The 26863-nt window shown below is 45.1% G+C and overlaps 1 protein-coding gene across 13 annotated transcripts in view; it reads left to right on the top strand.

The window, feature by feature from the left end:
* Window positions 1–26863, top strand: part of PLEKHA6 (pleckstrin homology domain containing A6) — a 192992-nt gene that overhangs the window by 92873 nt on the left and 73256 nt on the right. The window contains exon 1 of one of the 13 annotated variants that reach the window (XM_081193398.1): window positions 24871–25178. The exons of the other annotated variants lie outside the window; for them this stretch is intronic. Within the exon in view, the coding sequence (XP_081049524.1) occupies window positions 25147–25178 (32 nt within the window). The 5' untranslated portion in view covers window positions 24871–25146. Of the gene's footprint in view, window positions 1–24870; window positions 25179–26863 lie in introns of those variants that run through there. 13 annotated transcript variants of the gene reach the window in all.

The following is a 26863-nucleotide window of genomic DNA, read 5'->3' on the forward strand; positions in this document are numbered from 1 at the left end:
AAGAAATCCAGATGTTTCAAAAATCATCCAAAAGGCATTGGGCTGAACTAGAAGTCCAGAGAGAAGCAGAGTGGTGCTTGTGAGCTGCCATTCCTGGATGCCTGGATTCCCCAATGTTTAGGTGATACCGCAAAACATGCTCCCTTCTTTGATGTTGTGTTGAATCAATCATGGGAGGATCTCTGCCTGATTCCCTGCAAACTGCTGAGACAGTAGTTGGCAAAGTCCTAAACACTGGCTTCTCCAGTGCTCATTTAACAGAGATAATTTAACAAGCAGAGAGGGCCACACTTCAGCTTAGGGACCGAGGAGGGTTCAAATATACAGTACTGCAAGATTTCATAGAGTTGTGCATCCTGGGTGCACTGGTTTTCAGAGAGGGACTTTAACCACTGAAGAACCCTTTAAAAAGCCATCAGACTAGATGAGTGATTCCTTTGGCCCATTCTTTCACTGAGCCAGAGTTATTAAAGATATGCATAAACAGGCAGAGATGTTTATAGATGTTTGTGTATGATAAAATTAACATGTACGTGGTGGGGGTGGGAGAAAGAAGTGCCATTTTGGCAGCAGACTGTGCCCCCAATATTACAGTACATACATTTGTAGGGTCAGCTCTAGGTGAGAGTTCTGGTGAACCCAATCCTGGCAGTGGACCCTGGTGGATTTATCTGGCAGTGGTGGGCAGAAGTGCTCTCTGAGCAGTAGCAGGTAGCTTTAGTGTATCCATAATTTAATTTCCATGCAGGAACTCCCTCTTCCCTTGCCCTGCTAATCCTTCTCTCCTCTGTCCTCCTGGCAAGCAAAGTTTGACAGCCCATTGCCAGCCCTGCAAAACCCTTTCAGGCCCAAGGTCTGGAGGTTCCCCACCATGCTAATCCCTCCTGGTATTTTACATGCCTCCGAACAGAAGGAGAGCAGGGGAAAAAGAAGATACAGAAGGCAAAACCCACTAGGTGCCAGAATACTGAATGCCAAATGAATTCTCAAAATGTGTTGAACATGCCAGATATTGCACAGGGGAAATTAACAATTAAGATAACGAAACCAACACTACAGTCTGATCTGTTCTCCTGTGTGGCTTGGAGTAACTGGGAGGGTTAGTTCAATAACTAAATGGATATGACAACAGCATTTGGCCCACCCTCACAGCATAGAGGAGCTACTGTCATTATGAACAGAGAAAGGCCCATCAAAAATGCTGATATGATTTTTTAAAAATTAAATTATTATTTTTGGTGGGGAGAAGAGTGCATGGCAGAAACCATAATGGCTTTCCTGCTAATGGGTGTGTTTTGTGCCCTCTCCTGGCAAATGCAAGGCCCACAGGACTGTTGAAACCCCCTAACCCCACTTTTCATTTTAATGGAGAGAAGGGCCCCTCCAGATCCAATATCCTCTTTATTGTGCTTTCATGATGATACGTGCTCATGATGCTATCGGGGCAACCACCTGTGGTCCCACTTTCAATTTAGTTTGCAACTGTAGGGCAACTGTAAGGGCAAAATTTTGCAGATGGTTTGAAAAAGAGGAATGGAATGGGGAAAGCGAGTGGAGCAATGAATGTAAACCTTAGCTTTGTATAACAGACCAGTGCCTGCATACACTCACTGAGCCACTGGTCTTTATCCTCTATCCAGACAAGCAAGAGTCACTATCAGAGTTCAAGGACACATTCCAGCCAGGCAAAAACACTCCAGGAGGGTGTGAAACAAGCCTGGTGAAGGGTTTGGGGAAACCACATGCGGCTGGGGAGAATTCAAAGAGCCAGATAGAGAGGCCTGGATGGCCGCATTTGACCCCGGCACCTGAGATTCCCCACTCTTGCTGTCTTGGATGGGATGGAATAATCTCTGCTTCAGAAATACAGCACTATTGCCCACACTCAAAGGAGGCTCCCTAACAAACTTCTTTAGAACTGCTGCTCTATGCAGGCCTCCTCAGTAGGTATCCTAGAAGGCAGCTTCTGGGGTTGAAACGAGCCCAGTGACTTCCTCTGCAGCCATTGGGGTCAGGCCCGCTCTACTCTGCCTTCCCTCCATCGGTCCATCTGTCTGCCTGCTTTCCTGCCTCTCTCCCTCTGCTTGCAGTCTTCCCTTCTGCCTCCTTCCTCCCCTCCTGCCTTTCTCCACCTCCTGAAACTCTCACTGGCTCTGTCTTTTTCCCCTCTGAGCCCCAATTCACTCATGCTTCTAACAGTGCCACCTGCTGAGTGGGGAGCCCCCTCCCCCCCATGCATGCTAGTGTCTGGATTTCCCCACTGAGGCACCAAGAATAGCCTTCCCTGACTGCACAGATCCTGTGGGTGGGTGGGCAGGTTCCTGGCCACCCTGAGCCAGAGTGGAGAAGTGCAATCTCTGTGCCCCACTGGGCCTGTGCCGTTGTTGGGGGCCAACTTAACCAATCCCCTTCCTTTGAGCTGCCTCTGTTGCAGACATACCCATGCTAACCTAAGGGAGAGGAGGCAGACTCTTTGGAGAGTGGCTCATTCTCACACACTCTAGTAGCAAGCTCTTTAAGAGCGAAGTGTCCCTCCTATTTTAATTCAGAAAAAAAGTGCTTTGGGTCTTGGAAGTTTGTGAAATGCAATCTGTCAAGTGATGCCCACTCATCCCTATATCCTCTTCCTACCCACACTATTGCCCATGGTGCAGGAATGGGAAACTGCATTAAGGAATGCACCCAGCCATTGAGTCCAGGAAAAGACCACCCTAGTGTGTGAGTAAACCATGCAAAAAGTGTGTGAGTGCAGCTGTGATTGATTTAGCCAGAATCTGGCTAGCTCGTGGCTCACATCAAAGTTCTGGGTTTTGACTAGACTTTGGTTTTGATGGCACCGAAGGCCAGGGTGGCATAAGATTCCTGCTTTTACCTCTCTTCCACAACCCCTCTATGATCTATAAGTGATGCAAGAATTCAGCTGCCCTTTTGGAAGTTGTCTTGGCTCACTTAGATGTTTAACTTTCTTGGTGATGTTTTTACAGTCTCGCTGCCTTAAACGTAGTTAGTGGCCCCAGGAATGCATGAACTGAAATCCAGGAAGGCTGAACCACCCCTTGCCTCCCATGAGGGGAAGGACAAAGGCCAGCTTCTCTGCCTCACTCGCGTCTCCTTCTCTGTGTGGCTGCACTGTGGTGTGAGTTTCCATAGCTGCCCCGGGGCCTGGGGTTTGGAGTTTGTTTGCGTTGGACAATTGGAAACAGAGAGGAGGGATTTTCTGTACTTATGCGGTTTGCATTCTGCCCGTGAAAAGAAAAATGACCTGCCTAAATGGGGAACCTTGGAGACCACCTGGAAGGCTGGAGCCTTCCAGAGGAGCCTGGCTGGGTGGCCAACCACCTCCAATCTTCTGAGGCCGTCCCTCAGAGATCCCCAGTTGATTTCAGCTATGGCACGTTGAAGTTATGGCGCAATAAGCTGGTGTAGTGATAGTGAAAGGCAACATGTCTTCTGCAACATGCCATTAATGGAATAATAGTCCATTTGTGGTGCATTTATACTGGACCTTCCATGCATCATTTCACTTTATTAGCTGACCTGCAAAGCCTCCCCAGTATTACCACATTATTGCCACCTGTAGAGGCACTCTTGTGCAACAAAAGCAGAACCAAAACACACACAAACATTTGTGGTCAGAAAAGTTGCAGGAATGCAGCAGGAAGCAACAGGACACACACTGACTGGAAATGAAGCAGTGTGTCTGCCTCGAAACATTTGCAGGTGCAAGCAGTATGGAGAGCGAGATCACGTATAAGTGCTCTGAAGCCATCATAAGAACAAATCATCATGAATGCACAATAAAAAGGATGACTGGAGGCACCCTACTAATTCACTACAACAGATGAGCAACAAGTGTGCAAGCTCTGTGTAATGAACAATTGTTTGGACGCAGATCTATAGTGGCTTGTTTGATGAAAGCAGTAGTAGTACAACAGTAATGTCTAGAATCTGGCAGCAGAAGTTGAATACAGGTTTGTGGTTGAGATTTCTCACTTGCTCTAAGTAATAACCAGTAATAACCAAGGTTTGTTCCTGGCTGAAGCTACTGATTAGTGAGGAGTGAGATTAACCCTGAACCTGGGGCTTGGAAAACTTGCTAAGGCTGCATTCAGATGAGGGGTTTATTGTGTGAGTCTTTCTGGTTATCAAGCTGGTGCTTCAGTCACAATATTCCTTTTGCACTGCAGTACCAGTTGCATTATGGAACTGTGGCTTTTGATGGATAAACTGCCACATCACACTACATTTTAAATTAAAGAATTAAAGAATTTAAATTAAAGAATTTGTAGGCTGCAATACCACCTCCATTGTCAACACAAAACTCATGATTTTCTGAGCTAACAGGGTTGCAATTTGACTCCCCCCCCCAAACAATTAACACAGAAAGAAGCCCTGAGCGTCTGCTAGATTTCCACAAGTTGCTTATAAATGGTGTGAAGGCTCACATAAAACACACAAATCAACAGGTAAGGAAACAATGGGAAGACAGAATAAAGTGCGGTTGGAATGCAAACTAAGCCAAACCTAGACTTAGTTCAGTAAAACACGCTGGAGTAAAAAATGACTGGGAAGGAGCAAACTGGCTGCAAGCTCCTCTCTGGGAACCTGCATATTTGTGCATTCCTGGTAAGCCACAGTTCAGCTCACTGTGTTGTGCAAAGCTGGCTGTTTTGTGAAGCCAATGCTGCCAACATGATAAAAACCAAAAGTGCACAGGGTTGCTTCCCTGTACCTTGGAAACTTGTAGGAAGACATTTGCTTTGTTTAATGATGTTTGTTTTTCAGGAATGTGTTGTTTGCAAAACCTCCTGGTAGAAGGGGAACACCCTAGTTCATGCAGAAGGTCCCTAATTCAATTCCCAGCATCTCCTGGTAAGGCTAGAAGCATCTCCTGCCTGAAATTCTGGAATGCTGCTGCCATTCAACATAGATAGTGCTGAACTAAATGGACCCATTGGCTGGACCCAGTGGCCTGATCCCAGTATAAGGCAGCTGCAACTTGTGATGGAGGAGGGGTCATCTTCTCCCCACCTCATTCCTATCCTTAGATTCATAGAATCATATTGTAGAGTTGGAAGTCCAAGCCCTACAGTACAGGAATATTTTGCCCAGCATGGGGCTTGAAACCATGACCTTGAGATTCAGAGTCTCATGCTCTACCAACTGAGCTAACTCTTGGTCCCATCAAGCACAGTTGCTACCACTGCCAGCAGGATGCTGCTGCTACTGCTTCAACCACCACCTCATGGACCGCTGGTGTTGGGCATCTTCTTGTGTTCCTATGTTTCACGAGTGGGCATGCTCTTCCTGATATCAAGAGAAGATGATGGGGGACATAATGGATGGTGGTTGCTGTTGTTGTTTTATTAGTAGCCTTAGCCTACCTGATCCTAAAAAGTTCCAGAGGGAGTATCAATTCATAAAGCATCACCACCACACAAACCAGTCAGTTAAAGCAACAGAAACGGCTGAAACAATTAATATTACACATACACCAAAGTGAAGAAGCGGAAAGACTAGGATGGGCTATTTTTTTAAAAAAGGCAGAGGGTAGATGGAAATTAGTTTTTCATAGACCATAGAGTTGTAAGGGACCCTGAGGATCTTCTAGTCTAACCCCCTGCCATTCAGGAATCCTGCCCACAGCCATCCCTGGGTGGACTTGAACCACCAACTTTCTGGTTTATAGCTAAACACACTGTGTGATATGCAGAAAGAAGAAGCCCAGATTCCTGGCAGGAAGCTAGGCTTGTTTGCATAGTGCTGAAACATGATTTAGCATTACATCAGAATGTCACCACTCAGTAATCTCTGGGAAGTTCATATCCCCGAGGTTCAGTTCTTCACTTGTGATTACAACATCCCTTATACCAAATTGGACAGTTGGTCCAGCTAGCTGAGTATCATCTACAAAGATGGGCTGCGGTTCTCAGGGTCTCAGATGGGAGTATTTTCTAGCCCCCCCAGCCAAAGATACTGGGAGATTAAACCTGGGACTTTCTGCATACAAAGCAGTTGCTCTGCCACTGCAGTTGCTCTACAGCCCTTAAGAACCTCAGATGAGCCTTGCTGGATTGGACCAATGGCCCATCTAGTCCAGCATCTTGTTCTCACAGTGGCCAACCAGATGCCTGTGGGAAGCCCACAAGCAGGACATGAGCACAGGAGCATTCTTCCCTCTGCAGTCCCAGCAACCATTATTCAGAAACATACTGCATCCTGCCTACTGTGGATGCAAAGCATAGCCCTTGTAGCTCGCAGCTGTTGATAGTCTTCATCCTCCATCCTTCTGCCTATTCCGCCTGGCCCTATCTAACAGGCTGGTGTGGAACAGAAAGTAAGACTGCCTAGCAATAATATTGCGTGGGAACAAACCCAAGACCGCACTTTGACGGATGCAGGATGCTTTATTGTTGTAGGTCTGTTTTTTCTGTGCTCCCAAAAAAATTCTCCATCCTGTGGTTTCTTCTTACAGTGTTCAGCTTGACTTTAATGAACATGGAATTTAGCTGTTGTTTTCTCTTCTAATGTTTTAAGTCCAGCAGATGGTGATGTTTAAAATTCCCCCAAAATCTGCCAATACCTGGGCCAGGCTTTTAAGGCCTGTGAGCCATATGATGTTTGCACAGAGCCAGAACACGAGCAGGCGCTTGAGCTAATTTTTGGCAAGCCACATCTTCTTGGCTGCCTCGTATCTCGATTCTCAGAAAGGTGCAGCACCACCTACATACACTTTGAGCAACGTCAACAAGGCAGTCCTGCTATTCTCGGACAGCTTCTTTCCCACCCCCAGTGACATAATGGTCATAGCAGGAAACTAGCCGTTGTCGTTGGAATCCTGTATATGGTGGTTCAGTGTATCAGACACTCTTCCTTTTGATGATATAGGTCAGTGGTGGGAGATCCTTTGTGGCCAAGGGTCATGTTCTCTCATAGACAACCTTCTGGGGGCCACATGCTCATAACAGGCAGATCTAGAAGCAAACATGACAGAGCAACAGATGTGACTCTCACTTTTGCAAAACAGACTGCATTCCGGCCCAAAATTGCAGGCTTCTATACACACACTTTGGAACAGCTTCAGGTACAGAATACAAAATAACATAGAAAGGTACCTGAGTATGGTGTGGAGCAGGCCCTGGGGTATGTGTGGCTAGGGAAGAGGGACAGGGTCCAGAAAAAAAGGCTTGGAAGGCCACATTCCCCCTGCCAAGCCTGAGGCTTTCCACCCTGATATAGGTGAATTCAGATGGCCAATCACTAACTGATAAGCTTATGTGCTTTTATCACTCCTCCGTTTCCCTGGATTTCTAAACACCCATTAATAAACCATTATTCCCAGCTTTCAAATATGGTCACATCCATGCCATACATTTATAGTGCATGACTTCCTCCATATAATTCTGGGACCTGTAGTTTGCTAAAGGTGCTGCGAATTGCAGCTGTATGGACTTGCATTCCTAGGATTCTTTGGGGGAAGCCGTCAGAGTTGCATACCCGCCAACATTTCTCCGATGAAAATGGGGACGTCCCATTCCATAATGCTAATTTTACTATTTATACCCCACACATCTTACTGGGTTGCCCCAGCACTCCGGGCAGCTTCCAACATATATAAAAACTCAATAAAACATTATGCATGTGTACTGCTTGCAACTTATAGCATATTGGATGCTATGTTTCATACAGTTTTAACCGCATGTCACCTTGAAGCTTCAGTGTAAGGTGATGAGTAAATTGAATAATAGCGGTGATGATGAAATGAATGCACAGCTGGATGGAGTCTCCTATATCCTTGTGTGCACAAACAAAGCTCCCACAACAAGCTTTTCTTAGTAGGGCAGGCATCTCAGCACACACCTTCCTATGCATTTGCAGAACTTCTTCCTCCACCAAACCTCTGTGGAGTAGACTAAGGCCTGCCCAACAGAGAGGCAGCTGACACCGCCTTTACTATCTTTCAGCTGTCAGGCTAAGTTCATCCTGTTCAGCAGGCTCTTAGCGTTTAATCTGTTTTGTTTGGTTTTCCTATCCTGGCTGGTTTTGTGCATCAGCTACTAGAATTGCTAAACGGCTATATTTTATCTGAATTTGCAATGCAATTGCATCAGCTGTTTGTTTTATTAGTTTTCACCTTTTTGGTAAATTGCTTTAAAGAAATAAGATGAATTGACATGGGGGGGGGGGTTGAGTCCCTGCAGTCTGGGGAGCTTCATATATGTTTCCAGATTGCTGGATCAGGTGTTAGGAAAAAAGAGAGAGTAAGATATCATAGGCAAATGTGCTTTAATGCCAAGTGTAAATGTTTCAATTTAGTTGTTAATACTTTGGGATGAGTTAATGATGTATATATCCTGCTGTTGAGCAAGGTTGCCAGATTGAATGAACATTTTATAAAACTCAGGGTTTGCTAAATCAGGTCATCACTCTAGCTGGCAAAGATGAAAATAAGACAGAATAAATGAGAAACAGAGTAGCATGACTCAGACGTTATGAATATGTTCCCCAAGGGCTAGTTATTTGTGCAAGCCATTTAGCCATTTGGGTTTAATTCACAAAGCTGAAGAATCCCTGCCCCCCCATGCTAATCACATGTCTTCTGTTACTGACATTTTTGCTTTGAATCCTGCACTTGAAAATCTCAATTTTGAATCAACATTCATAGTGTCTCTGTCTGGATCCATCAAAATGGACATGCATGGCTGGGATTTCAAATGAGCACAAACTTGGGGTGATATCGAGTGTACTTTGGCAGAAAGGAATGTTAGATTTCCAGGCTCCCCATAATAGAGATCCTGTTTTCAGACAGTTCAAATTCTGTGGCATCATCTGTCATGTTCTCCCTGACTACTGCTAGGCTAGATGGTCGCGAAACCCTGTAAATGGGAATGGAACACCTTTGAAAAGCCACTTCCTTAGGATTTATGGGACAATTTAGAAGTGCTCAGATCCTAAAGTGATGGGTGTTGCGGAGCGCCCTCTGACACAGCAGGCTGGCTCCACAGCTGCTATAAATCAGGCATGGCTCTGTTGCAGGCAAACGGCCACGACAGCTTGCTCCTTGGCTATGAGGTTTGTGTTCTTTGCAAAGAGGATCCAGCTGTAAGTGCCTGGCCCTGCAGGAGACTGGAGGCAGACTGTGACTGCGGGACCATCCACCTCTTTCACAGCAGCCTCCCTGAGGTTGCGATGCACTGATCAAGGATGGGAGGCCTTGCCGCTACATGCTGCCTGTCGATCTGCCTTGGGAAAATAAATAAGACACGGACCGTGGTATTGGATGGGAAGGAGCATAGGTTGAGCAATGTCCAGCGATAAGATGCTGCCTCTGTCTGCTAAAAAGCACTCCAGGCAAGGAGTAATAAATGCCCGTTGGGGGGGAGGAGAACGAAACAGCAAGCAATCAGATGTCTGTTTATTATTGTACGTTCATGGAATATAATAAATCCACCACCTCTCTCCTTCCCTGCTCTCTGCTGATTGATTCCTCTCCCTGGCCTAGACAAAGCCTTCCCTTTGTGCTCCTGGCCATTTTATCAGGCTACAGACTTCGAGGGGGGGGGGGAGAGAGTCTTTTTCTTTTCCTTGGTATGTTTATCTGCCTTAAACCTGCTGCCCCAGGCTGTGCCCCTTTGTTCAAGGAGCCAGAAGCAGCTGCTGTGCAGATGCCTTCAGGTTGGTACCAGGTGGAGGCAGGATGCTGAGGATTCGTAATCCTCACTGTATAGAAGGAGATACGGGTTTCTCCCCACCAATACCAGATTTCATGCAACGAAACAACAGCAGTGGGGTAGGTTTGTTGTTGCAGGTACTGAAGACCAGCTTAGGAGGATTAGGTACAGCATTGTTCGGTTTTTCTGTAAAGCGCCTCCTATATGTGCCATCAGTTTAATCAAGGATGTCGCCTTTGCTTTCCTTCTGGTGGGAAATGTTAGCAAGGACGCATGGAGAGGCATTATTGGTGGCTGCTTCCCAAAGGCACAGACACCTCCAGGAGCAGCTGGTGGGGAAGGGCAATGCAATAGATCTGGCCTCCTTGTTCTGGCATCGTATACTGGGACATTACTGGTACAGAGCAAAGTGACTGCAAGGGTTAAGGAAAAGAGAGCTTAACTGTGATCCTGGGTCCAGATAGCACCTTAGCTTAGCTGCTGCACTGCCCAGAGCTAAAAGGTCTGGGAAGGAGCAAAGCAGAGGCAATCTCCTTCCCAGGAGCTTGCACATTTTCATGAAGCCATTGTTCAGCTTAGCATTATGTGCAAACACAGCCCTCTATCTTGTGCAGAGATCGCCCCAAATGCTATGCTATAATGGCGCTTCTCTCTCTCCCTGCCACCCAATCTCTCCCTGTTTTTCATCTTCACAAGCCCTTAAAATACAGGCGAAGAGCTGAGTTTCAGAAAAAATGAAGTCATTTGCATAAGTGTGCTGGACAGAAGCACATGCAGAGAGCCTGGAATTGCTCACATGTTGTTGCAAGGGATATCGCATCACTTGATATTCTGCCTTGCATTTATTGATGAGCCTGCGATCCATGAACCAATATCACACGATTCTCTTATCAGCTGCTGCTTTATGAGCATTCATGTGTAATGTTCATAAATGATCCACCAGCTGTTTCCAGGATACTCAACAGTTCTGTAAACAGAAGGGAGAATATCTCTTTAACTTGGAAGCTTCCCTGTGCCTGCAGCATCTCAGCGAGTGGATGATTTTCATGCAGTACCTCTTTCTATAAAGTGCTAATTAGTTCCAGGCCATCCTTCAAACAATATGGAGCCAGTGAAGGCTTGCATTTACAATGTTATGCCCCTCCTTCATGCCTGTGAGGCAGCTCCACTCTGGATTTCTGTCTGATGTTGTAAAGATGCATCCTTTTAAAGCATTAGATCTTGTGTTATCTGCTCAGTCTGTTGGCCAAGATGTCACAGAATCACCAAGAGAGTCTAGATTCCAATCTTATGACACAGAAATCTTAGTGGGTGGCTATATTCTTATTTTTAAACCTGCAAAAGGACATTAAATAGGAGATTCCTATCACTTTTAAAACAACAACAACAACATGTAAGTCACCAGGTGCCAGCACATTTCCAGGATACAGGTCAGGTTTTGATAATAATAAAAAAAGCAGGAGGGTTTAACCCCTGAGTCCCCAGAGTACTTAGTCTGATTAATGCCATCAGTTTTTCAGCACCAAATGCATTGCAGCAAGTTGAGTGAAATGCAGTCAAATAGGCGAGCAGCTCTTTAATCAGAGGAACGATATGGATTCTGGAGGGAGGGAGAGGAGAGAGGTGAAGAAAAGGATATGAAAACAAAGAGAGAAGCCAACACGCAAGATTGGTTTGGATTCCAGCCATCCTGGCTCCTTAGTTTACGGCAGTCCAGATCTGTGTGTCAAAAACACAGGCGAACCTTCCTGATAAAGAGTTTCAGTTTCTGCTTTTGCAAAGGTTGCAGAAAATTTTAGGCTGCAGGACCCATTCTGTCTTCTAGTGCTTCGTGATCAGAGGCCTCTCTGTCGTGGTGGTTTTTAAATCCTTTTCAAGCGAGACTGGCTCCAGGATTGAGGGTCTCCTCAGAAAAGTGCATTCTTGATGGGCCCCTTGTTTGTTGGTGGGTCGATTTGATGGCAGCAGCAGTGGTGCAATAAGGTGGCAGTTAGGTGCCATTTTCATTGCCCACAAAGTCGTGTTGCTCTGGAACTTGGTAGTAAATGGGTCAGTTCCCAGCTCCCTAACATCTCCATTCCTTATGGGTAGACATTAGCACAGCAGCAGGACCTGTTAAGGTGCTGGACCACCAGCAACCACCCAAGGATGCTGGGTGAGGATGCTGGATTGCTGAAAAGAACATAAGCAGAGCCTGCTGAATTGGGCCAATGGCTGATCTAGTCTGGCATCTTGTTCTCATAGTGGCCAACCAGATGCCTGTAGGAAGCCCACAAGCAAGACTCAAGCAGCTGGAATCCAGAAGCATTACATGAGGCGAAGCATCACTGTCATGGCTCGTGGCCATCAATAACCTTCTCCTCCATGAAATTGTCCAATCATGGGGGGTGGCCATGACCTTTCTGCATTGCTTTGAAGCAGTTGAGCCTAAGTGCCTGAACCCTGAAATGAACCTGGAGCCGAGTTGGAGGAAATGTACCGTGTGCATTTAAACATAAGCCAACTGCAGGATGTGCTGGAATTTTATCACGGCCTCAGCACCTCTTCAGAACAAAGGGAAATAATTTCTGTGTTTTGGGGATGCTGAAAAGCTCCGGAATGTGGACCTGGCAGGAATTGGGCGGGCAAGCCCAGTCAGGAGCAAAGTGGGAATAGATAAGGACTTGCACACCAGTTTCCTTGCCAGCATCCTTTTTTATTTAGCACACACCAGGTTCCACTACTGCAATGGCTTTTCATCTTGAGGGAGGGGGGCAGCCCAGCTAGGTTGTTATTTCTCCCGCTTCCAGACAGACTTATCTTGGATATGCAAGAATCTCAGACGTTCCAGCAACTGAGGAGGCTCTGAGGGATGGTTTCCATTAGTGTGTGTGTATATACTATACATAGGGGTGTTGACCAGGGTCAGTTAACCACATCAATCCTAGCTGTCAGCAGAACACGGATTTGCTCCAGGCTGCCCTCTGTAGGGCTCAGGAGCACATTGTACTAGCCAGACAGACTTTCCAATGTCATAAACCAATTTAATTTTGAAAACCAGATCTGGAATCTGTTAAGATAAGATTCTGAGGGCAGATGTCCCAAGGTTAAGGTTATGATCAGATTTATTTTCAAAAAAATCAAGTGTTTCTTTTAGGCTAACATTTAAAAATCAGGGTAATGATTTGCTCTTCAAAATAAGCGATTAACCCTCAAATCTGTTTAACATTACAGTAAAGCTTTCAGACAAGCAGGGAAAACTTTTCTTCTGGAGGTAAAGCTACAGTTTTATTTATTTATTACTCATTTATTTTATTCCCTCAAGGAGTTCAAGGTGGCGTATACCGTATGGTTCTCTTCTTCCCAATTTTATCCCCAGAACAACCCTGCGAGGTTAGATTAGGCTGAGAGACCGTTACTGACTCAAGGTTACCCAATGAGTTTCATAGCAGGGATTTGAACCCTGGCCTCCCAGGTACTAGTCCGACACTCTAACCACTACACCACATCAGGTGAGATTTTTATGTTCACCCACCATTTATTAAACAGCTGAGAGTCAGCTCAGTTAAATGTTGCCCTGTGAGCAAAAGACAGGCACTTCCTGTGTAGATTTCTTTTCAAAAAAATGTTATACTTATGGAATTTGAAGGGTTTTTTTTTTATGTGCAACTAGGTTCTCCGATTTGTAGGATGTCATTAGTGACATTTTGCAAATCAGAGAACTGAGTCACTTTTAAACCATAACTCCGCTGAAATGCTTTGCTGAGGCTTACGGTGAGAAAAATGTATATGTAAAAGGTGCACCTGAGAATTGAAATGAAGAAGATTCCATTTAGCATGTGCCTTTCCTAGTGCCTGCTTCCTGGAGCTCAGCTCTAAGGACTGGCAGCACTGGCTGCGGAAGCGCCCTGCCCTTGTGTGCTGAGGGCTTTTTGCGTCTTTGTTCCTTCCATTATTAACTTTCCTCCCCAGAGTCCTCTGCTTGTTAATTTGCAACACAGCAATTTCAGACAGCAAATAAAAGCAAGGGGTAACCAGCCACACAGGTTCAAATAGTAGCCAGGAGGATTTATCTACTTTTGTGTAATAGGAAGTTCTGAAATGGGCCACAGCAGCAAACACAGATAAGCCTTTCGGAGCCCAAACATTTGCTTTTGTAACCCTTTCCTAGTCAGTCAATTGCACGCCATGAATTGAAATCAACCATACAGAACGGCGAGACACACCTACATTCTGCATTTATTTATTTTTTACTAATTTATTTTTTTAAAATGGATTTTGCCAGATTGAAATGATCTTTGATTTTGATCCTAATAATCTTTGCAGCAAGCATGGAACCTGCTTAGAGCAGGAACAATCACCTTCTACCTAATAGGATTAACTTTATGGCTAGTTGAAACCCATTTTAGGGCTTGCTTGCTTAAGACTTCTTGTGTTGGCGCTTGCCTGCTTAATACTCCCTGGCTATTCCACTGTGCAGCATTAGCAACATGGCCTAGGTGCTTCCAGATGGGGGTTTATTCTGGGATTGGTGCATGCAAATTTTTCACAGTATTCACATACGGTAATTTAATCTGGATTTAGACTTTCCATGGAAAATCTGATGATTTTTTTTAAAAAAAAAACCAACAACAACAATCCACAAAGTGTTGCCAACCATCCATTTGCAATATTAAGTCCCTACCTGGAAGAACCCCTTGCCTCTCTCTCAGAGATGAATTCCTGTCATAACCTCCTGCCTATTAGACCCCCTTCTTAACAGTGCAGAAGTCTGGGGGCTCTTGCTTCAGCGTGGCTATTGCAGACCGTCTTCTTCCTTCACTAAGCAAATCTTTGGCCCCCTCTGCTTCCAGGTTGCCATGCTCCGTGCGCTGCTTTTTGCCAGCATCTACACATCATGCTCCACTGCACACCCTGGAGTTGCGAAGCAAAGCAACAGATTTTATTCACGAGCCACGTGCCTCTTTGCTGTGGCCTGGGATGGCCCAGAATGAGCCTCGCCCCAGGCCACTGAATCTCTGAGGAAAGCTTTCTGGTTCCTCCTCCCAGGAACAGAGGCATGTTTTGTGTCTGCCAGCCAGCCCAGCTCAAGGAAATGGTGATGCAAGAGGGGGAAAACACCTGCCGCGGGCCCAGGCTTGTGCAACCTGAGTTACTGCATATTTTTAGCATATTTTTAGTCTTGGCAGCATAAATGGAGTGGCTTGCCTGTTCTAACAATAACCACCACCATCTCAAACCACCCAGATTTTTTGTTGTTTTGGTTATTGCTGTACTAGTGTTATATTTTCTTTCTTTCTACAATTGCATATGGGGTAATTCAGGGGTGGGGAATCTTTTTCAGTCTGAGGGCCACTTTCCTTAGTGGGTAATCTTCCTGAGGGAACTTGGCTCATGGAAGAAGAGGGAGAAAGGGTTACTACTAGCAGTGTCCTGCCACACAGAGCAGCCCTGCTGGTCAGGCCAAAGGCCCAATCTAGTCCAGCATCCTGTTTTCACAGTGGCCAACCAAATACCTATGGGAAGCCCACCAGCAGGACATGAGGGCAACATTTGTGATTCCTCACAAGTGGTAAATAGAGGTCTACTGCCTCCAAATACTGCTAGTGAGCCTCTTCTTCCGCCAAACCATTTGTCAATGTTGTAGGCTGTTGCACAAGTCTGCTGATCCATGCTGCCACTGGGCCATGCCATTTGATCTGTCTCACTAAGTCTGTAATAATCTTAGCCTTGTTTTCAAAAGGGGGAGGATTGCAGGTCGTGAGTCCCTGGCATGCTGTTCCCTGTGCTTCTAGTGCAATTAAAAGAGGATACCCAGTTACCTACGTGAGTGGTCAACAGCAGAAGCAATTAGCAGGGGAAGGTGTAGCTGTGGGGCATGTGAGTCAGAAAGAAAGGGAAGACATGCAGGTGACCCAGCTAGGAGCCAGTCTAGCAGCTTGCTGAGTGCCATCAGCGCTGCAGTGACTGGCTGTCGGTTAACTTTTTTTGTCTGAGGTGCTTCATGGCATTTCTTCATGGAGGTGAACAGTGCAGGGCTCTCTGCTTTTACACAGTGCTGATCCCCAATGCCTAGTGAGGACAGCAGGCTGAAAGGTGCAGAAGAAAGAGGTGCCCAGGAGCTCTGTGAGAAAGGGGCACTGGACGACTGCATTGGCATAGGCAGCTGTTTGCTGAGACACGTGTAAAGGATAAAAATCTGCACTGAGTGGTGGAGAGATGAAGATCTGCACTGAGGAACTTCTGTTCTAGCAGGAGGGCTCCGCCAGTTTTGTTAACTGGATGCATACAACGGACTTCACATGCATATTTTGACACCTGAGGTGTATGTTTTTACAACCCACCTTATTGTAAGTTGTTTTTATTTCATTTTAGTTATTACATTTGTATACCACCTTTTCCTTCAAGGAGCTGAAGGCTTCATATGTAGTTCTCCTCTCCCCATTTTATCCTCATGGCAACCCCGTGAGGTGGGTTGGGCTGAGAGACAGTGACTGGCCCAAGCTCACCCAGTGAGCTTCATGGCTGAGGAGGGATTCGAACCCTGGTCTCCCAGGTCGTAGTCCAACACTCTAAAGTGGCCTCAAATAAGTATCTGCATGTGTTTCTCTGAATCTGAATCTGAATCTATCTGTACTGTGATGGCCCAAGGGAGAGAGCATCTATAGAACCCATCAGTGATCCTGTCTCTCCAGGAACACATGCATCTATTCTCAATTTGACTGCAGAAATCACAGAACCGTACCCACACAGGATGCCTTTATTTATGAAGGGTTACATAAGGTTGATATTTATGGGCACAGAAATTATATTTATGCAGGCTGTAGGTGATGTTTATGAAGAGCTATGGATAGATCACTGGAGTGTCTAGCCTTGGAGTCAGACTCTGCGGTTTACCTGAGTCAATTGAGCCAAGATGAAGATGAGATTCCATGAAACGGAGCAATTTAAATCACCACCTATAAATCCCAACTTCAGAAGGTGATGGCTTATGCCTCCCTACATAGCAAGTGGTAGATATTTCCTCTCACTCATCCAGATCTTTCCAATGGCAGGAAGGGCATGGAAATGAAGTGTGCACTATTAAGCTTATCAACCTGGTGATATTTTTAATGAAAGGCCTGTGGCTTTTTTTTTTATTCTAGGAATTTAATGGGAAGGCTGGAAAAGAATCAGAAGTTGCAAATGGCAGAGTTTAGTGATGGGTGTGTGTGTGTTTATGTAGAGAATCCCATCTGTGGGTTTCAGCCAGTTCTAAAACAGCACTATCAGCTTGGGGTCAGGTGTGTGTGCCGATGGGATTGTTTTTAGCACTGCTTGTTGCATCAGCCAATGTGCAGGAACCATGTGTTCCCAACCATGGACTGTACTGAAGATAAGGACACTGTGGCTAATAACCTTAACTTCTGGGCCCTCGTGGGTGTCAAATGGGCAGCACACTGTGCCTGTTTTGAGAACAGATTGGAACAGGAAGCCACTTGTAGCAACGTATTGATAGCCCATCGTGTTGCCATAATGGTTGCAACAACTGTGGACTTAAGCACTTCGAACATTAACAAAGCCCTTTTGGGGAGGCAGGTCTATTTTTCTCAAGGAAGAAAAAGAGCCCATCTATGCTTGTGCTTGGAGATGACAGGATGGGTCATGCTGCAAGGAGATGCGTAGGTCGGATAGCCTAATTTGTGAGGGCTGGTGAGAGGAGCTGTCCCTTTCATCCCCCTGATACTCTCCGTAAGAAAGAGGCAGCTGCGGAGGTAATAAATTTTGTGTGAAGGTGACCTTCTTTTACTTGTCAGCCCTATTTCCTTAGGCTGAAACTTATTCTGTGCTCAGGCAGAGGCAAAAGAATCACCTCATCTTCCTTTCAAAGAAATGCCATGTTTCAGAAATGCCCAGTGGAACACCAGGGTTGCCCCTTATATTTCAGCATTACGACTACACTGAACAACGGACGCCAGATCTCTTTGTCTGTAGAAGTCATTAGGGGCATTCCCACATTCAATGAGGATTTAATATGTGCACATTACTAGTAGAGCTGTACACTTGGATAGTAAGTCACATGCTTGTGTACCTGACTCCACAGTAGCTGAGCTGCACAAATGAACAAGTGCACACTCTTTTACACAAACACTTGTACACGTGTAGAGGCAGCTTGTGACTGTGTTCAATGTCATGTGTGACAAATACTATTGTGATACCTTCACTCAAAATTTATTACCCCTGCAATTATCTTCTTTTTAAAAAGAAAGAGATTGTGTGAGAGAGAGAAGGAAGGAGAAAGAAAGAAAGAAAGAAAGAAAGAAAGAAAGGGAGGGAGGGAGGAAGAAAGGAAAGCTTGCTGCCACCTGCCCCTCTCTAGCCTTAATAAACAATGTGGTAATAGGCTAGGCCAGGTGTCTTCAACCTTTTAGAGACCCAGGACCCAAATATGCATTCAGGGAGCCATTCCTTAATCCTTCACCATTTATATTTGCATGGTGGTGGTGCTCCTGTTGTGACCCAGCTTGGATTAGGGCGTGACCCACTAGTGGGTCCCAACCCATCACCTGAAGACCAGTGGACCTGAAGGTCATGTGGTGCTGCAACATTCAGTGAAATTTACTTGCCTGTGAATCCCCTTGTTGTGTGACACACTCTGTGACACCATCTCTAGATGTTTCCTGCCTGACTTTGCAAAGGGGCCTGCAGGGAATAGCTCTGCCCCCTCAATGGCACTGTGGGTGCCAGTAAAACTCCCAAGTCAGCATGCCATGGGCTGAGTCTGAAAGGGGTGTTTGTGGGTGAGCCCTTTGTGTTTTCATTGTCCCCATCACAAGGATGAGGCTATGGTTATCATTAAGAAGTGAATTAAGAAATAATACTCTGTACTTGTTCGGAAGTATTTTCTTTGTAACTACTTCACATTCGTAAACTACGCTTCACATTCATAAACTTTGCTACCACTCCAGGAACGAAACCCTGGTAAGTCATAAAGGGGTTAAAATCAGCCAGTGCCATGGCCTGGAGATATTCACATAGGTAGTGAAAAAATGCTTCATACTTGCTTCTCTGTTAGCCGTGTGTTATAATATTGATTTATTTAAATTAATTTTAAAGGATTTTTTTTCCTGTCAAAGAAGAGAGTGTGTATGCAAAATTCCACACCTTCTCCTTTAAATCCAAAACTACAAAGCCTTTACAGATGTGAGCTAGGAAATGTTACTATTGGAAAGCTTGCAGCCAATAACAGGGTCAGTATAAAGACCTTTCCTTATTGGCTTGCAGACTAGAACTAATCAGGCTTATTGGAAGGTCTTTCCTCCAGATGATCTTTTTTGTTTGTTGTTCAATAAATGCACAGTTGTTACTTATTAGATGTAGGGACCCTTTCTCAATTTGGTGCCCTCCATACATATTGGATTACAATTCACATCACCACCAACTATTAGCTCTGCTGGCTGGGGATGATGGAGGTTGGAGTACAGGTTCTCTGTACCTGCTGGAGGGAATGCAGATTTGTTCTCCCAAAGCAGGGTATCTAACACTTCTCCTAGGATGTACAAAAAAAGTGACCGTATTCATATGTAGTAATAAACTATGTTTATTATAATATGAAAAGGGATGCGGGTGGCGCTGTGGGTTAAACCACAGAGCCTAGGGCTTGCCGATCAGAAGGTCGGCGGTTCGAATCCCTGCGACGGGGTGAGCTCCCGTTGCTCGGTCCCTGCTTCTGCCCACCTAGCAGTTCGAAAGAGCATCAAAGTGCAAGTAGATAAATAGGTACCGCTCTGGCAGGAAGGTAAATGGCGTTTCCGTTCACCAGAAGCGGCTTAGTCATGCTGGCCACATGACCCGGAAGCTGTACGCCGGCTCCCTCGGCCAATAAAGCGAGATGAGCGCTGCAACCCCAGAGTCAGCCATGACTGGACCTAATGGTCAGGGGTCCCTTTACCTTTATTATAATATGAGTGAGCCTTACATCCCCCTTGTTAGCAAAGTCATATATAGAACGCAGATGGAACCCAGAGAGAAAAGTCACTTTACTGAGGAAACTGAACAGAACAGTGTATAATCTGAGGAGAAGTAAACAGACAGGTTTTGTCTTTCTTAGTTCTGGCTGTGTACATAGCAAGGAGACATTCAACCAAACATGCAGACAGAGCCTTCTTTAGCAGATGCAGCGCCAGGGTGCAAATATCTGCTCAGCACCCCCAAATTACCACGGATAGAGGGGGGGCGGCAGCAAAGCTGCGCACTGCCAGCCATGGGGGGGGGTGCAACTCTTGATGCTTCAGGAGAGCAATCCCCACAGAAGCTTGGGAGGGAAGCCGCGCGCCCGCCAGCCATATGTTTGACAGGGCGCAGCTGGTGGGCGTGCAGGGAAAGGGGAGGCTGCCAGCAAAGCCATGCAGCTCCCCCACTCGCTGGGATGCCCCTGAGAGGCCGGCGCCCTGGCGCAATGAACCACCAAGCCGTATGGAAAAGACGGCTCTGCATACAGAGGAAAACTTTCTCAGAACTGCACAGCCAGTTAGAGCACATGCTACCCTTGGTGAGGATCATGCCACTGTGCTTGGTTGCTCAGCAGTACCTCCACCTGCCCCTCTGCTTGGCTAGTTGACTTTAACATTAACAAAATTAACCCTTAAATTACAAACTGAATGATCCTGGTTGTTTCAGCTTACCCCAATTCTCCTCTGCGAGATGATAGAAAAGTTTCACTTACGTTGTTGATTAACTGCAGTTTAATGTTATGCCCAAACCCTAAATTGTGATTAATCTAAGGTTACCAGATTTTTTTCAATTAATCCGGGGACACTTTTCAACTTCCTACTAAATAGATGGATTTTGTGAAGGGACTGATTTGTAAATCTGGGAACTGTCCCCAGGAAACGGGGATGTCTGGTAACCTTAGGTTAATCTCAGCTATGGTTTATTATAACGTCTGCTTCTGAAACCAATGTTTGAAATCAACTTATATCAGTAAGCCATAGTTAAAGACTAGCAACAGTTTATGCAGGTTCAGACATAACACTAAATGCAGCTAGTTACAAAGAGAACTGAATGTTTCCCATTCCCCACTCTGAGACCTCTGGGTATAGGGTGGTATAAAAATTCAATCAATCAATCAATCAATCAATCAATCAATCATCTCCTCCTTGCAGCCGCACTGGGAGAAGAAACAAAGTGGGAGAGCACATGAGCCTGAGGCTTGTTCATGTAATAATAGACCACAATGTACCATTTCCTGTGAATTCAGCCTGCATTGTGATGTTGGGAAAAATACAGCTCTTCCCTTAGCTAAGTCATGCAGTGCACTTCCAAGTGGCATGTGATATTTGGTACCGCAAGCCTGCCATCCTCAGTGATGAGTGATGCTGCTCACTAATAGATATTTTTGACCTTTAAAGATACGGTAAGTTACCTATTTTGAAGCTGAGTGCAGTCCACCCACACTGTGCCAGTAGGACCATTTGCCAATCTCTTTCTCTCAAAACAGGAAATACTAGCAAGGTGATCTTTCCACCACCCCCCCTTACTGCAATATCTTGCATTTCATGAACCTCTTGATTAAAACAACTGTTTTTTTGTTGCCTGTTTAGGTCTTTGAGTGTTGTGCTGTTAAATCGTGGGCCAGGAATCTTTTTCAGCCTAGGGGCCACATACTCTTCCGTACAACCTTCTAGGGGCCGCATGCCAGGGCTTGGTGGGGCCAGAGGCAAAAGTGGGGCCAGTGACAAATGTGACTTTTACCTTAGTACAGTAGGCTAGTATATCCCCCCTTTTTCTTTCTTGTATTAAAAAATCAATCAGTAAAAATGATTTTTTTTAATCAATTCATTTATTAAACTCTGTACATGAGAACTGTGTTTATAGCAGTGTAGGTTTTAAATTACAGTCAGAAAGCTTTTAGTGATAATTTTATTTGTAAACTGCTTTGAGGTTTTCCTACTATCAAGCGGTATATAAATTTTATGAAATAATAAAAGAAAATAAATAAAAGAAAAACATAATAAATAAAAGGAAAAAGTGTGTGTTTTGGGCTCCGCGATCTTGCATGGGTGAAAGACACAACAACCCGGTTTTGGGATTCAGCATGCTGGAAGGATCTATTCCCCTCCATTCTGTTGAGAGAGGATAATGTGCCACTAAGGTTTCTTTAGGAAGAACTACCAAGCTTTTTTAAAAAAATAAGATATCATGTATGCATTTTAAAATATCTGAAATGGCTCTGAGATTTACTCCCTTCATCAATTTCTATTTCAAATGTCATTGAAAGGCTTGAGGGAGAATCCTCATGCCCACTTTGCCTTCCTTAAGTCTGACTGGTTTGATTGTTATGAAGGCAGAGTGAGACCAATCAATTTTCTTCTTGATATTGGTTTAATCCAGTGATTTCATGGTGGCTCATTTTGGTTAATTACGACTAGGCAACCTGCTTCTGAGAAAACATGTTTATGTTGGGGAGGTTTATACAATTTAGGGCTTTGTATTTACTTATTGTCTTGCATTTACATCCCACCCTCCTTTTGGCACTGAACCCAAGGCAGTGTGCATCTGGTTCCCAGGAGGTCCCCCATCCAGGCCCTGACCAGACCCAGGCCTGCCTAGCTTCAGCAAGGTGCTGGCCCTAAATGCCTTCAGACCACACCCTGGGACCCTGCAGCTGATTTCTAGGTTTTATCTTTTGTATAGTATGACAGATGTCTCGTGTCTGATGGGAGGTGAACAACCTTATTCTGCACAGGGCAAAGTGCTGTTGTGAGGGGATCAGTCAATCCTGGGAGAAGTATATAGTCTGCTTTGGCTGGGGTTGCATTCTTCCTCAAGATACAGGTTTGTAGTTTGGGGGAGCTCCTTGACCTGGCACTGTTTTACGGAGGCTAGGAAGGTGGTAGCACTGACTAGGGGGTGCCTTTCACCTGCTTAAGTCGGTAAGCCAACTGTGCCCTTACCATGGTCATTCATGCCAGCTTCCCTGAAGATGGCTCACTGTTGATTGCCAGGAGGAAGAGGAGATAGGCTGTGGGGAAGTCAGTGTAGTGCAAATGCACATGCAGGAACACTGGCTTACACTTCCAGTTTACAGCACTGCCTTGCAACAGTGACCCACCTTCCAGGAGCTAGTGTAGTAGTCCCACCCCACATTCTGGTCCAGAAAATGAACAAGTAACCATAGGAAACAATGCAAAATTTGAGTCATATGCTTCCTCCCCCCATTCCCAATCAACACCCTAGTAGCAAAAGGTTTGGATGTAAAATTGGGGTTAAATGCCTCTGGACCTCATTTAAGATGCTGGTTCTTACCTTTGTAGGTCTAAATGTTTGGAATCTGAGCACCTTAATCTCTGCCTTCTCCTATGTGTGCCTTCCTATGCATTCCATGCGTAATCAGAAACCTTGTTCTGTGTGCACCCTTATGCAGAAGAGAACCAGGCAGGGCTTTTTCAGAAGCAGCGCAAGTGTTATAAAATGCCCCCCAAAGGGATTTCTTCTTGGCCCCATCACTTGCTAGCCTTCCATTTCTAGGTTTCAACACAGTTGTCTCAGTTGTTGGTTCGTAGTTCTCTCTCTCTCTCTCTCTCTCTCTCTCTCTCTCTCTCTCTCTCTCATATTTGTGCACTCCTGTTGCTGTTGGTTGGATTCTGCTTGCTTGATGCTGTTTGCAGGTTGATTTTATTGCTACTGTTTTGTTCATTGTTTGTGTTTTGATATTTCTTGCCTGTTGGCTGCTTTGAGTTTGAAAGAAAAATGAGATACATCATCAAAATCATGATCATTGCAGAGGTTACTCTCAAGACCAATACACATAATGTAACTAAAGGTGTCACTTGAAGAACAGGATATAGTATATTGCAGGAATTCTTAGCTTTGAGTTAGTATAATGTGAGTGGGCTGGCAAACCTAGACTTTCTACCCAGCCAGGCATAGAAAGCATATTATTTATTGCATTGTTGTTCAGAAATCCCACTAAGTGCAGTGGGTTTTAGTCACAAATAAATGTTCATAGGCTTGTAGCCTGACAGTCAGGGCCTGCACGTCTAGGATGATAATGCCTGGATAGCAGGCAGTCTAGAATATGCTTCCTCTGTCAGCAGTCAACTGTAAAACACATTTTCCATTTTGAAGATTTGTTAATATAACCTTCCTATTGTAAAACTTTTCTGGTTGGAAGCGCAAATGCTTGCTGCTCTCTGCCCATGGGTCTTTGTTATTTATGATATCTGCTTTGATGCTGTTTATTCTTTTAGACATTTTTATTCTGTGGGTTATTAGTGGCTTGGAGGACCGTTGTGGGTCAGAAAGCAGTGCAGAGTTTTCATATAGCAAATAAGGGAAGGGAAGGGCATTAGTAGTTAGATTATGGGTCCAGGAGAAAGACTGACAAAGTGGACAAATAATACAATTACTGAACTTTTCAGATTCATGCAGCATTAAATTGCCTTAGCCTAATCAAAACCAATATGGCCTAATAAGCCAGCATGGAGAGCAATTTAAGGGCATTAGGACCACTTGACATTAAAGGAGCATTAGTGAAGCAAAACAGGATCAAGGAGGAAATCTTGGTGGCAAACCTGAACAAAGGGAGCAGCAAAAAAAAAAATTTCCTGTGCGTCTGTTAAATGAGCTGTTTCATATGGTGTTTCTTTCTTGATTTTAAGAAGGTGTTGCAGCTCACACTGAGTCTCAGATAAAGGGCGGGATGGAAAAGGCATGTTTCAGAACCAAATATCCATTTGATAGCCGCAGTCTATTTATGGGCATCATCGTTGTAGCGTACTTAGGATAGGAGATCAGTCATACAGAGTTTCTAGGACTATAGAGCTCAGCTCCCCAAGAATCTTTTGCTAAGGGAAATGCCAGCATTTTATGCTCTTCACCTTCAGCCTTTACAAAAGCCCTTCTTCCTAAAATACTCTGATCAGGTTAAAGCACAAGCTGTCTCCTGCTGCACCTGCTGTGTGTGTGTGTGTGTGTGTGTGTGTGTGTGTGTGTGTGTGTATCTGGACACATGCCGGTGTCCGTATACCCTTCACCTTTCTCTCCTTGGGGGAACTGAGCTTGAAATCTCTCTCTCTCTCTCCACCCCCCCCCCCCCGCACTCCTTTGCAATGCCTGCTGGCTGCTGCTATTGCTGCATGTGAGGCTGAGAGCATTGTTTGAATGATGAGGCTGGACTAGGTTAGATAGACCCTGGTGCCTGAGAGAGGGAGAGGCAGCAGATCTCTCCCTCTCCCTCTCTCTCCCTCTCCCTCTCTCTTGCCTGCCCAGAAATCAGAACAGAAAGACAGAAAGCAGCTGCTGTCTTCCCTGAACTCAAGGAGAGTAGAGAAGTTTAAAGATGGGGGAAGCATACTGGACCACCACATCCCTATCCTTGCCGGCACAGGACTTTCCGTTATGGCACATTTCCTAAGGGCACAGGGGAACCGGCTGTGCTCCGGGAAGACTTATCTTTCACCCACCTTCCAGGGACATGGTTGCAGGCAGGGATCGCAGCTGAGACTTTGCCACCATGCTCAAGTTCCGAGCGGACCGTCGGGTCAGGTAGGATTTTCCAGGTGATGCTGCAAGGCTGTAGAACAGAGGCAGCGGGGTCGTGGCCTTGTCATTCTTGCTCTGGGGGCTCATGTGTTTCAAAGAATGGCTCATTGGGAACTTCATTTTGGTCAGTGACTGCTGCATTGCAGTGCTGGGGTAGCAGATGCTTAACTCAGGAGTTTGTGGAATAGGACCAGGAGAGGCAGCTGCTGGGGAGGGAATATTTAAGGCAGTTCTGGGGAAGTTAGCTCGGCGGCGTTAGTGCTGAACCCTGAAAGCTGGAACTGGGGGGGGGGAGAAGGAGGTGGTTGGCCGAGTGCCAGCAGGAGGTGCAGAAGCCACACACAACTACAAAGGATTCTGAAGGGAGGAGGAAGAGGAGGAGGGAGCCCGAGAATAAAAGGCAAACCTGCTTCTGGCTCAACTGATTAAAGAACCCTTCTGAATAAAGGCTGGAAGCAAAACAGTGCAATGGCTATAAAAAGTCCCACAGGCTATACCTGTCCATGAATAACACTCTGGGTGGTTTCGGCAGCTCCAGGAAAGTTAGTTTTCACATGGCTTTGTAATGTGTGCTCAGGCTGAGTCTCTTGCTACCGTGTTCCAGTTTAGAAATGAAACAGTACTTGAAGGTAGAGTGCCAAGAAAGAATAACGATCAGGTAAATTTACACCAAAGCTAAGAAATATTATAATGCATGCAATAGCCCTCATAAATAACAGTAGTAGTAATATAGTACAGTACCTTCAAGATACCTGGCTCTTTACAAGTGAATAAAAAAGACAGGCCCCTGCCCCGAGGACCTTACACTCTAAAGTTTTAATAATGGGGAAAGTCACAAGGGAGATGCAGGACGGTAAAAGCAAGGGGAACAAATAATGGATGTGGGCAAACACAATTGTAGGTACTTTGTTGTTAACTGGGAATGGTGATGGGTTCAAGCAAGAGTTTCTGATCTGACATTGTTGCAGAACACAGTGCTAACAGGTACAAACACTAGTTCTCCCTCTGAATTTGGTGCTGGGTCAAAAGTTTATGACTGTCTTCTCATATGAAACACCCCCATCATTCTGGCTTGTCTCTGTAGTTTGGAAGCGAGACTCTGCCTCTTGTATGTCTCATTGCCATCCTTACATGGTCACTAGCTATGCTGTCACTCATTTTTTCAAGTGCACTAGCATAAACATAACTGTATCATCTTCCCCCACCCCCATTATTATTATTTTTAAAAAATCTGTTTTGGGGACTTTTGTTCCTTTATTTTCTCAATTTAAATACAACGTTATTTATTTGGGATGTGAACTAATAAAAATTTCTCAGTTGAATTGGTGGGGAAAAACCATGAAATGGAATTATGTACTCGCTATTTTTTATTTAAAAAAAAACTTTGTTGATTTGATTTCATGCTTTCTACTGAAACTCTGTGTACTTTCGGAACTTGGGTTTAGCGACAAGGCTTATTTATCCTACTCAAAACACAGTTGCAATATATTCTTGGCTTGCATGTTGACATTGTGCAAGGCGATGAACCGTTTGGATAGCCTAGCCTAGACCCATCTTTACTAGGCAAAGGAACCAGGAAGTGGGGGGTCATATACCTGTAGAAATAGATAAAGCACAAGACTTTAATTTAGATGCTGGGCTGGGAAATGGAAGACCTCAAAAAAGACCATCATAGTAGCCTTGGAGAA

This window comes from Podarcis bocagei (genome assembly GCF_964188305.1).
Source record: "Podarcis bocagei genome assembly, chromosome: 5".
Lineage (NCBI taxonomy): Eukaryota > Metazoa > Chordata > Lepidosauria > Squamata > Lacertidae > Podarcis > Podarcis bocagei.